At 42.6% G+C, this 11,679-nt stretch overlaps 1 protein-coding gene and 1 long non-coding RNA gene across 3 annotated transcripts in view; one reads left to right on the forward strand and one right to left on the reverse strand.

Moving 5' to 3' along the window:
* The window catches only part of LOC148015848 (uncharacterized), a 27,968-nt gene extending 22,585 nt beyond the window's left edge, over window positions 1-5,383 (forward strand). Inside the window, exon 3 of the long non-coding RNA XR_015688040.1 lies at window positions 5,185-5,383. This is a non-coding gene — a long non-coding RNA (uncharacterized LOC148015848). The remainder of the gene's footprint in view (window positions 1-5,184) is intronic.
* LOC148015847 (ABC transporter G family member 36-like) overlaps window positions 1-10,889 on the reverse strand; it is a 33,823-nt gene extending 22,934 nt beyond the window's left edge. The window contains exons 1-19 of one of the 2 annotated variants that reach the window (XM_087663799.1): window positions 10,173-10,889; window positions 9,900-10,020; window positions 9,657-9,745; window positions 9,473-9,557; window positions 9,232-9,391; window positions 9,062-9,138; window positions 8,883-8,936; window positions 8,683-8,773; window positions 8,289-8,590; window positions 7,913-8,194; window positions 7,503-7,816; window positions 7,263-7,423; window positions 7,078-7,175; window positions 6,716-6,878; window positions 6,475-6,636; window positions 6,228-6,367; window positions 5,757-6,089; window positions 5,372-5,662; window positions 5,159-5,242 (exon numbers count right to left, since the gene is read on the reverse strand). In XM_087663799.1, the coding sequence (XP_087519925.1) occupies window positions 5,159-5,242; window positions 5,372-5,662; window positions 5,757-6,089; window positions 6,228-6,367; window positions 6,475-6,636; window positions 6,716-6,878; window positions 7,078-7,175; window positions 7,263-7,423; window positions 7,503-7,816; window positions 7,913-8,194; window positions 8,289-8,590; window positions 8,683-8,773; window positions 8,883-8,936; window positions 9,062-9,138; window positions 9,232-9,391; window positions 9,473-9,557; window positions 9,657-9,745; window positions 9,900-10,020; window positions 10,173-10,564 (3,399 nt within the window). In that variant the 5' untranslated portion in view covers window positions 10,565-10,889. Of the gene's footprint in view, window positions 1-5,158; window positions 5,243-5,371; window positions 5,663-5,756; window positions 6,090-6,227; window positions 6,368-6,474; window positions 6,637-6,715; window positions 6,879-7,077; window positions 7,176-7,262; window positions 7,424-7,502; window positions 7,817-7,912; window positions 8,195-8,288; window positions 8,591-8,682; window positions 8,774-8,882; window positions 8,937-9,061; window positions 9,139-9,231; window positions 9,392-9,472; window positions 9,558-9,656; window positions 9,792-9,899; window positions 10,021-10,172 lie in introns of those variants that run through there. The other variant, XM_087663800.1, reaches the window with a different exon arrangement.
* Between the last annotated feature and the right edge of the window lie 790 nt (window positions 10,890-11,679).

Raw genomic sequence — 11,679 nt, forward strand, 5'->3', positions numbered from 1 at the left:
TGATGTCCGCACTGTCCAGCTGTCAAGGAAATGATTGTCTAACAGAGATAACTGTGTCCAATAGCATACATGAACCATGAGGCTCACTATCTCAAAGAACCAAGCTTTGACAAGAAGTACAAGCGTCTTCTCTTCTTCCAGAATTGCTCTCTCTCTCTCTCTCTCTTTGTGTGTTCTTGTTCCTTTTTCTGTTGCGCTCTCATACAATATCATCACCAAAGGAGAGGATAAAGTGGAGATTGTTGCGGATTTGACCACCCCATGCTAAAACACAAGCATCAGCATTTGCCTTTGTTGCAATATCCTCTGCATCAAGCAACCCCTTCAGGTTGTTGGTGATACCCCTTCTTTCACAAGCAAATAGGTTTCTGGGTAGTCGACAACCTATCTTGGCAAGGTGGGGCATCTCCTGCATGTTGCAAATTTTGGACTTTGTGGATGTCTTGTAGGATATCAAAGATGTCTTATAACTAGTTTCGAGGCTTTGATGATACAAATGAGAAGCATTCTTACCACTCCTTTGAATGGTAGCGAGATTATTGCGAAGAGTGTATGGAGATACCACGCAACAATGATTGGAAGAAAGACGGAGGTCACTTAGTCTATTTGTATGGGATTCCTCTTCTCCTTGTTCTCTCTATATGTCATAGAAGGCCCGTTCTACTAGCCTCAAAATGCCACCTATGGCACCCTCTATACTGATGCCCATACTCCCTTCTTTGTCCAAAGAAGACTGCTTTGATCAAACTATTTGCTTTGGTCGTGTAAGATGGAATGTATCCTTGATACCTTAGATCTTTGGGAGTTTGTTACCCACCCTATTCGCCATACAGTGGAGGATCCCACCATGGGATCATTGATGGATCATGGAGTCCTATGGGATTGGCTCAACTCTAGAGCTTCATCTTTCATCTCTGTGAGCTTACAGGATTGTCCTAGTGCATGTGTGCAAGTTGTGGAAAACAGTGGGAGATGTGGACAATACTTGCTTCTTTGTACCATCAAAAGACATTTGCCACCGAATTACTCTTGAGAAGAAATCACGGTTGCTTGTTGTTGATGACTCTTTCACACTGAAGGACCACATCAACGCGTTGGAGGATCTAAGGGATGAGCTTACATCCCTTGGCAGGATGATATCTTCCGAAGATATGGCCATGATTTTTTAACTTAACTGCCATCTCCCTAGTTTGATGTCTTCTACACTAACCTTCTTACATTGGAAACCTGTGAGAAGCTTCTATGGGAGGAGCTTGCTTTGCTTGTTTTGGAGCATGATGAGCAAGCCAAAGAGGAAGCGAGTGGATCCAACTCCACCAAAGCTTTTATTGCAGGTTCGAGAGGGGGAAAGAAGAAGAAAGGGAAGTCAAAGGCTAAAAAATAGGAGAGTTTTTCAGACTCTTGACTCCAATTCGGAGAGGCCTAAATGTGCATACTATGGGAAGGGGACACATTTGGATGAGAAATGTTGGAAGAAGTATCCTCACCTTCATCCAAGAGCGAAGGATGGAGCTAAATTATCCGAGCCATCCTCTACCTCTACACCAGCTATTACCCATGAGTCCATGTTCCTCTATATCCATGTGTTGGAGGAGCCTTCTTAGTGGTCAACATGTCTTCAGAGAGCCCTTGGCTAATTGACAGTGATGCTTTGAGCCATATGACTCCATGAGATCTGTGATAGGATCTTTGTCCATCTGAGGTTTTAGTCATTGTTGGTGACATTTCTTCAGTGCCAGCTAGTGGTGTTGGCGCTTTGCCATTGTTGCTAAACCGTACCTTGCGATCCCTTTCGAAAGTCCTACATGTTCCAAACTTGGGCTTTCCACTCTTAATTTTTGGCCTAATTAGCTAGACTTGGTACCCGGGTTGTCTTCATCGAGCAGGTTGGGTTTATTGAGGATTTTTCTTTAGGAGTTGTTTTAGTGACAAATTGGTAGGAGAGTGGGCTTTACAGGCTCCATTCCCTTCTCTTATTGCAAGGTCCTCCATAGCAATTGTCTATTGCTGCACCCATTCTTACTTGTGCACCATCTATTCTATAGGTTTCTTCCCATCCCCCACCCTCTCCTTTGGTGATTCCCTTGTACCCCCCATTTCTTTCAGAGGGGGACAATCTTGGTGATGCGGTTGTGGATTTGTTGGCTCCTAGTGTTTTAGAGGGGGCTTCCAAGGATCACGAGGAGTTGCTTCATCCGCTGTCTCCATTGATGGACTTTACTAACATTGGCATTTCTTTTGCCACCCTAGGATTTGTTTCCTCTTTGACCTTCCACCATATCTAGGATCTGAGAGGTGTTAGCAATCATGATTGTTATGCTTTGTCATCTCCTTCCTGTGAGCCTTAGTTTGAGTCAAATGAGGACTTTAGGAGCTCTAACATGTTTGTCACTTGTTGACTGAGGAGGCGGCTATATTTGAGTATGCATTTTCTTTAGTAGTCGGGTTTCTATGTGCATTCCTAAGGCAATTTCTACATTTCCTAGTCCATCTCCACCTGCTGGACCTATATTGAGGTAGCATATGCATGCCACATATTTGGGAAGGTGATGGGTGTATGGGCTTGGGATTCCTGGAACGCCTTCCACACGTCCTTGCTATCCTGTCCCAAGAATAGTTGGTAAAATTAGTGCTCCAATTTGGATAAAAATGCTCTCTTTTTGCGCCGCACTAAGTGATGAAAGATCGAGCATGTTTAGTTGTGTGTAGGTCCCTCGTGCTTTGCCTTGCTAGAGACGAAGACGGGTTTTCTTGCACTCCTCGTTATACCAACTATTCTGTGGAACACTCTTGCTTGGGGCTGTGATATGGGTGCGTGTGTGGGAGAAATATATGGCAACTAAGGTGTCAAGTGCTCTAGCAAGCTATGCTGTAAATCCTCCAAGGGTATGTGGGGTTCCATCTCTTGCAAGCTCCAATAAAGACGGTCTGAGTAGGCACTTGCTATCAATTTGGTGAAGTGGTGTTTGGGGAATCTCGGGTGGCTTCTCATTGGAGGGAACGTATCATGTCTATAGGTGATGGTAAACTGTAGGTAGACATCTTTGGCTGCCATTGCTAGTGGACGAGGGGACACTCTGAAGTACTGTATGTGAGGGATGAGGGATAAGGGCCATAGGAGGTAGTCCACAGCTGTTGGTAGCGTATTCTAGCCAAATTTGGTGGACAGCAGAGAGATTACTGTTGTAGACTCTAATTTACAACAGCAATTAGGGTTTATCAGCCACCTTGGGACCCATGCTAAAGATTGAAGGCTTATTACACTGAAATCAGCTGGAATTGAATTGCCAAAGATTTTAAAAGCTAGGTCATCCCAACCGGATTTGGGGCTAGATTTGACCTGCCAATGGTCAATTGAAGGTCAAGTCCTAGGTGAAATCAACTAACAAGAAGCTTGCTGGTCATTTGTGACAGCGAGAGGCAATAGGAGAGTGAAGGGGATTCAAGGAATTTCGGTGTATTCCATCTAGATTGCAATACAAGATAAAGAAATACCGCAAGGGGTGCCAGTTTTGGGCCAATAGATTGTCCATTGTCCAAGATTAAGTGGTAATGTTGCAGTTTCAGTGTATGTGAATTTTATGCTTGATCAGGTTATTTACCACCCTTGCTGAGAAGGAAGGCTGGTTTCACACATCCCCTATGTGTCATTTGGGAATCTGCTCCTCTAGCTCTCTAGTAACTTCTAGACAAACATGGGGTTGTTTCCACAGATGCTTGCACTACTTTTTGAAGGCGCACTTCTTTGGTTGTCACCAAACAATGCAGGATTGAGCATTTCTTTACTGTTATGGTTGTGGGCAGTTGCTCTTTCTTCTTCATCAGAACCTCCTGCATCCAGTCTACTTCCTCACTTGTAAGGCTAAATTCATCTACAATTTCCACCTTGTTCTTCCAATTCATGCCACTGGGGTCCTAGTGGTCAGCTCACCGCTTGATACTTTCTTTGCGATCCGATTAGCCAGGTTTGGCCTCTCTAGGACAGGCATGAAATTGTTATCATAAGCACTGTGTGGAAATCCACACTGACACTGCAGCAAAGTGGGTTTCCATGACTGTCCCCTATCCATTTGGCTTGCACCAGCTTGTAACTTGAATTCCCCTCTGGTGGAGAATGTAGCTTGAAATAGTCCTCCAGATCCAACACCATGGGCACCAACTCTTCCCATGCATGGTATCAACTCTTCCAGAGCTGTTTAAAAAGAGTAAAACCCACCACACTGAGAGGGTAGCTGTGCAAGTAAATTGACAGCCATATCTTTGAAGGCATCACCTTCCTGGCAAGAGAACCTCCTATTGCAGCTGTTGCAGCTTGTTGATGTGATATATCATGATGTAGACTTGTTTGTCCTCCAACAACACTTGCTTCATGGGCGTTATCCTGTTGTATAGCTGCTCCAAGTGCAGCCATACCTGTCATGTACTCGTCATATGCTTGACATGAGCAATGACTGCCAGTGTGCATGAGAGAAATATTGAAGGAATGGATGTGTGCATTTGGTTTTCTCAATGCCCCTAGGCCTTTTTCAAATCAACTTTCTTGGATGTATAAAGAGTGTAGGGATCCTTGACGGGTGGATGGTTGATCTCCTTAGTCAACATCTGTGCAAGATCATATGACTCTAGAATGGCCTCATCATCACCTTCTAGATGCTGAAGTTGTTTCCATCTGGTTTTTGATCTTGAGGAAGCACATGTAGATTAGGGACCTTACAGTCCATTAGGTCCTGGAAATCCATGTCCAAATTAGTAGGCATCCTTCTCCCACCTTTAGAATGCAGCACCTCATGGGTAGCCCCCCTTTGAATTCTATGCCACCATGAGTGAGTTGGGCACTCAAAGGTGGCTTTCAATTGCCTAGCAACCTGCAAGCAATTGAATGTGTTGAGGGTGGGGTACAACTCAAGTGACCCTTTGAATTCTATGCCACCACGAGTGAGTTGGGCACTCAAAGGTGGCTTTCAATTGCCTAACAACCTGCAAGCAATTGAGTGTGTTGAGGGTGGGGTACAACTCAAGCAATACTTTATGTTGGTAGTTTCCACCTATAGCATGCAACTTTGCAATCACAGCAAAAGAAATCTCTCTCTCTCTCTCTCTCTCTCTCTGCATTTTGGCACCTCCATTTCTTTTAATGCCATGTCACAAAGGATATTACCTCAAAATATTCTATAACTTTTTCAGATTGTCTACCCAAGGGCCCAGCATAAATAACTTGACCACCACGTTTCATCAACAGTAGCTGCAAATCCAAAGAACAATCTTATGTATGCAAAAATATGGCATCTGGAAAGGCTACAAGAAAATTATTTAGTTGTAACAGAAATGATTTCGGGAGCCAGATATTAACTGAAGTGTGAAATTTTTTTACCTCATCAAAAGCTTCAAATATCTCAGTGCTTGGTTGATGGATTGTACATACAACAGTGCGTCCTGTGTCTACAGTGTTTCTGACTGCTCGCATAACAATAGCAGCTGCTCGGGCATCCAATCCTGAAGTGGGCTCATCTATAAATATGATGGAAGGGTTGGCCACAAGTTCGACAGCAATAGTTAGCCTTTTGCGCTGCTCAGTCGAAAGGCCACTTACACCAGGAAGCCCTACTAAAGCATCTCTCAAATCTTCCAACTCCACTAGCTCCATCACCTCCTGAACAAAAATCTGAAGTAGCCCCAAGGTTGATATTTAATGTGAAATCAGTTTCCACAATGCTGCTATAATCTACAACATAGTATCAGACATGCAGGTAATTTACCAGTTTTGTGTGGCTACTGGTATTAGCTGGCAGACGAAGCCTCGCAGAGTAAATGAGTGATTCTTGGACAGTTAGTTGTGGAGAATGAATGTCAGTTTGCTCACAATATCCAGAGACCCTAGCAAATGTCTCTTGGACTTTTGGGTGGCCTAATATGCGGATATCTCCCTCTATATCACCAGTAGTTTTTCTGCCTGCAAGTACATCCATGAAAGTTGTTTTTCCAGCTCCACTGACACCCATTAAAGCAGTGAGAATACCAGGTCTGAATGATCCTGTAATTCCTTGAAGCAGTTGTAATTTCTGTCTTTTAACCCCTTCAGTCAGCATTTCCTGAAAAGAAAGAGCTTTAGTTTGTAAGATATCAGTATGTGAGGTGAAACATTACAAGGAATATGTTTGCCAGGCTGTAGAATAGGAGACATCCTTCAAGTTCAAGATGTCAGTTCTTACTGAGAAGAAATATCTCACCTGTGGCATATCCACAGAATATTTGACATCTTCAAAGGAAATATATAATGGGGTGAAAGGAATGGACACCCTATGCTGGAATGCTGTTTCAAGGTCTCTATTATCTGGCTCATTGTTTGCTTGAAGTATCAAATCTTCAACTGCAGGTTATTGATCATATTGTTGTCACTATGTAAGCATCTCAGATCTGGGATCCCCAATGATGTAAGAGTAGATTGTGATTTAAAAAGCAGTCAAATATTCTTACGTTTTCTGTGTCTATCTGAAGCAGATATCAGCTCAGATAGTGATCTTGGCCTTGAGAGCATCTTGCTGGATTTTTCCAAGAGTTTTTCCCTAGTATCATCATCAGCATCTTGCAGTTCTCTATATGTTTCTTCGGAGATTGCAGCATGCGATCTCCCAAGTGCTGTGCAGATAGCTCAAGTGGGTTGGTGAAAGATATATAGACAAAAGTGACTACATGGTGTGAAGTGATCCCATCTTACCAGGGAAGTATGATAGTGCCAGTGTAAAAAGGATGTTGAAGAGGATGATAAATCCAGTCAGGGCACCAATGCTGATCCAGTAATAACATGGTTCTGTTTGAATCCCCCGGGTTGCAAGTACTGAATGGCCAAGGCTTGTGTTGGTTTTAGGATCAACCAAGTTCTGCAAGGTGAAAATACAGGGCATGAGCCTGGGCATATAGAGAATGGTGCTCTGGAAAATTTCTCAAATAGGTTGATAAGGTTAATTAGTAAGCACATCCCAATTTGAGAGAGCACGAGCAAAGGCACAACACATTATCATAATGGAGACCCATTATTTTCTTAGTGTTAACTCCAGTCAGACGAAACACACTCATTACCCATCGGGGAGCTAGGAATTCATTTATTGTTGTGGCTGTTTCTCCGTATGCAAGAGGTGAGGTCCAGTATCCCCATAGCCACCATTTTGGGATTTTCCCTGTGGGGAAAACTCAGTGTTTGATTAAAGCTTTCATCAAGGATAGTTTGCATGCCAGAATGAAATTAAAAATTCCCAGTTTTGCACCTTTTGGAATGATGAATCCTCCAAGTACAAATATAAGGACCAGAATCACAGAACCCCCAGTGTTTGCAATGATCATTGAACGACCAACTCCACCAATCAAGCGAAAGAGTGATGACGACATCTGGTGTGTTAGGAAGAGTACTAAATAGTGTCGGAAAAATCTGGCATGTGAAGTTTGTGATCATCAGCCCTCAAGTCTTAGACAAATGGGAAGAGGGAAACAGCCAACGACATACCTACCTGCTGGGTTCTGGGGTGAAACCAATAATGTAGTATGTGAGAACAACCCACAGTCCTGATTCTATTAATGATTGTGGAATTCGTAAAAGAAAGATTGGTAAAGTGTAAGCCCATGCAGGAAAGAACAAAAGGTCACGTTGTTTGAAGAATACAGAGAGCCGTATTATTGTAATTGACATTTCTGCAAAGCCATTAAAGGTAATGGTCACCAAAGAGAAGAATAAAGCTCCAAGATAGTAGTAGCTATCTTGCTTGTCTGTTTTGTGGTGGGTGCGTAGAAACACAGTCATGGCAATACATGCCACAAGAACAAGCTGGAAGAAAGGAAGCTACGTTAGTATTCTGAAAATATTATGAATATCTCAACTGTGGAGAAGGAGCTACACTAAGGTGAAGATATAGAAGGGTACCTGAACACCCTTGAAAATGTAGATGAAAGAATTACGCTTCATGAGAATCCATTCACGATCAAAGCAAGCCTTAAATAGCTGCATTTTGTTTGCGGAGTATGGGTGAAAGGTTAAAGCTGTCTTGTTTCTGCTATCTTTTGGGGCCAACTGTGATAGATCATCGGCAATGGATTGGCCAAGATGAAAGAGGGAAAATTTGTCACCAAAATCCTTGGCTGAAACATACTGGTAAAGTTTTCCTTTGTCACACCAGTACTGCTCTTGATCCTTTGGGGAAATGACCTGCAAGTAGACATGTTTGGAAAGCAGGTTTTAAAACATCTTGGGCTTTAATCTCAGAACCTGCATAATAACATGGTCAAGTACAAAATAGCACCTCTTGCAAGAAATCTGGGACACTTTTTCTCTCTGGGCATTTAAAACCACAGCTTTCAAAGAACTCCAACACGCTTTCCCTTGGACCTTGATAAATTATCCGTCCTTCAGAAAGCACGATCAAATCATCAAACAACTCAAAGGTCTCAGGTGGGGGTTGTAGAAGAGACATCAAGACAGTCCCATCCTGGACATGCATGAATTGTTGAATGCACTTGACAACCTGGAAAGTGGTGGAGCTGTCTAAGCCATTGGAGATTTCATCCATAAAAAGTGTTTTGGTTGGTCCGACAATCATCTCTCCTGAATGAAGTGTAATGATTAGCATTTGATGTAAATCCCCAAATTAAATTTATCATTGTCAGCTTTGTATGCACATTGGGTATGTAAATTACCGGTGGTGAGCCTCTTTTTCTGTCCTCCTGAAACTCCTCTTTGAAAAGGGTTTCCTATACGGATGTTTGCACAAGTATCTAGACCAAGAATCTTCACAACCATCATCAGGTGGATTGTTTAGAGAGAACCCGTGATCATTTATGCTCGAACCAACAGAATTTATGGTGGTTGGAAACCCATATAAGTCCAACAAGCTCACCTTCAAAATGTAGTCTGCATGAAGGCTGCCTTTTTCCCCCTCGACAGAAGTTGCCTATCAAATGAGAAGACCATTTGCAGTATCTGTGACTTATAGAATTTTCTTGGTAATGGCATTAAAAATTAACACCTGATCAGAAAATCAGTGCTGGCTATTTGCCAACCATGTCTTGTACTCACTTTCATAAAAACATCAATATCGGAATTTGGTATAATGCCAGCTGCTTTTTCTCGCCTTGTGAGCTCCAGCATCGTCTCTGGTTGCAATAGGAAGAGGACATGAATAGTGGGATGTATTGAGACTCTAGCATGTCTGATCTTGTATAAAAAAAAGGGGGTATAGGACGTACGGTATTTGGGACCAACTCCTTGACATTGAGCAGAAAATTCTAGTGTTTCCCTCACCGTCAGTTCTGCTATGTGCAAATCATGTTGGCTTATGTATGCTGACGTCTTTTGTGGAACAAATTCATGCAAAGCATAGCCATTGTATGTAATGCTGCCCGATTTCTGAGTAAATAAAGGATTAATTGTTGGCATGATCCTGAAAGGAATTCTTAAGTGGCTTGAAGATTGAATCAAGTGTGTTACCTTAAGTGTGGGATCCAACTTCCCGGCCAAAGCCAAAAGAAGACTGGTCTTTCCTGATCCTGGTGGACCTAGAAGAAGTGTCATCCTGTGAAAAGAAGAACGTTTTCATGTGTGTGAAGAGTAATCATCATGCAGCATACAGCTAATAATGTATCAGCATGGTTTCCTCTCTAATATCATTCACCTGCAAGGTTTGATAATGCCACTAACACATTTTAGGATTGTAAGTTTTGTTTTCTTCATAGAAGTGAAGCATGCCAAATTCAGCAACCCCTGTGAAAGATGTTGCTGATGCATGTCAGTTGTCTCGTTGAATTGTCTGCACTACGTTAGAGAACACAACTGTGAAATAATTAGCATGAGAAACCATTTTTGAGTTTTGAAACTTGTAGTCTTTCAGGTTTTCTAGGAGTGCTCAAGTGTATACCTCTAGGAAGTTCTTTATCACATTCCTTAGAGAGGGTATAGCTCTGAGGCCAACATGGCAGTTTGCAGTTATGGTGAGATTCTCAAAACGAACCTCGACCTTTGGTAATTCCATTCCTACTCTGTTTCAAGCAAATGCAAATCAAAATGAACATCTTTGATGGTTTTGTCAATAAACACCAGTAAGCAAATGAAGGATTGATAACGCATTGATAGAACTTAAGCACACAGTTACAATTAGAACAAAATGTATCATGGATAGTTATTACGATACTTCTCTATTCGTTCCCTCAGTTGCTTAAGGAAATTCTCATTGTCTTCCTCGGCCACCTTTACTAACTTGTCAAGTAGCATCTGTCTTTGCACCAAACCCATCTTTCTGACATCAATTCGCTCTGCTACCACTTTCCCGTCTTCCATTTTGCTCAGCACTGATGTCCTTAGGCGAACAAAGGTTGGCAACTTCTCCAAAGCTGCCCATTTCAGGGCCTCATCATCCTGAGTTTGAGCTTCTTGCCTAGCCTGCATGTTATAGGTTAGCACGTTATCAGCTCCTGAGGAGGCCCAGCTTCGGAAGCTGCTGGAAGCTCTGGAGGAGGCGCTTAGTGTGTGGTGGAGTTGTAACTGCCATGCTTCAGAGACCTCTAGCTCAGCGAGCTGAGCCATTGATTTTGATCAAAACCTTAAAACAAATCCCCCTCTAGATAAGGTTTAAATATTATGGAATCTCATCTATCGACTAGCACTCAAAGAACAGACAGACAAAGAGCTGGTTGACAAAAGACAGTTTGAAAGAAAGGAAGTTGTGTTGTGTATGCTTGACGAGTTGTATACGTAAAGAGAACTGCACCCGGTTCTCTCTCTCTCTCTCTCTCTCTCTCTCTCTGTGTATGCGGCCTAGCATTAACGATAATGCATTCTACTGGGCGCAACTGTAGAGCTGACATAACGTAGCTTGGTCTTGTTCTTGTCCATGTGTCTGTGTTTTCTTGGAGCTGGCAAAGCTGACACTTGACTAGTCCGAGTCAAGTATTAAGGGCGATTTCTCACTTGTTTAAATTTTTGTGCATGTGAGAGAAGTTCTCTTTTCCCGTTCGGTCGTGAATCGTGATGAGGAACGATCTTTTAAGAATCACGTTACGTCCTTCGCATAGTTGTCATTATAATTTGGACGCGAATAGATTTCAATATACGCCTCCCGCGGGCCGCGGGAGGCTCGAAGCCACGCCCGCAACCCACACCCAAACCGCCACGCCACGAACACGCATGACCCAAACTTTTCCTTCATCCAACACTTCCTGATGCATGCGATGGGCAACGTGTCTCGTTGTGACAAAATTTCCGGTGAAATCGAAGAACTTTCCTCATCTCAAGGCCTCTTCGCCGGACTCGAGAATCGTGAGTGTTAGCTTTGAAAACCGGGTCTCACCTTTACTAAGAAATTTGAGGCACCTTTAGTGGGTTGTCTTGTCCTTGCCAACATAGAAATTGGCACGTTATTTTGCTTCAATAGAAGTAGATTCCGTCATCTATGATTTTCTACAACCTTCTCGAAATAATTTGCAAGTTTTATGTACATAGACTAATATATATGTGTACATACATATGCATGTTCTACATGTCTATACATTGCACACTCTCACAATGAGAAGTCTAGGTAACTCTATTTTAATCCCTTGGAGCAAATTCCTAGGTGTAAAAGTTTTTCTTGCTTATTCTAAAGGTTGGTTACATTGAGGTTGTTGCCCTCTAGATCAAAGATTTGAGAACTATGGCAAGCC

Source organism: Lygodium microphyllum, chromosome 23, assembly GCF_053477565.2.
Source record: "Lygodium microphyllum isolate KBCC chromosome 23, Lygodium_microphyllum_v1.1.10, whole genome shotgun sequence".
NCBI lineage: Eukaryota > Viridiplantae > Streptophyta > Polypodiopsida > Schizaeales > Lygodiaceae > Lygodium > Lygodium microphyllum.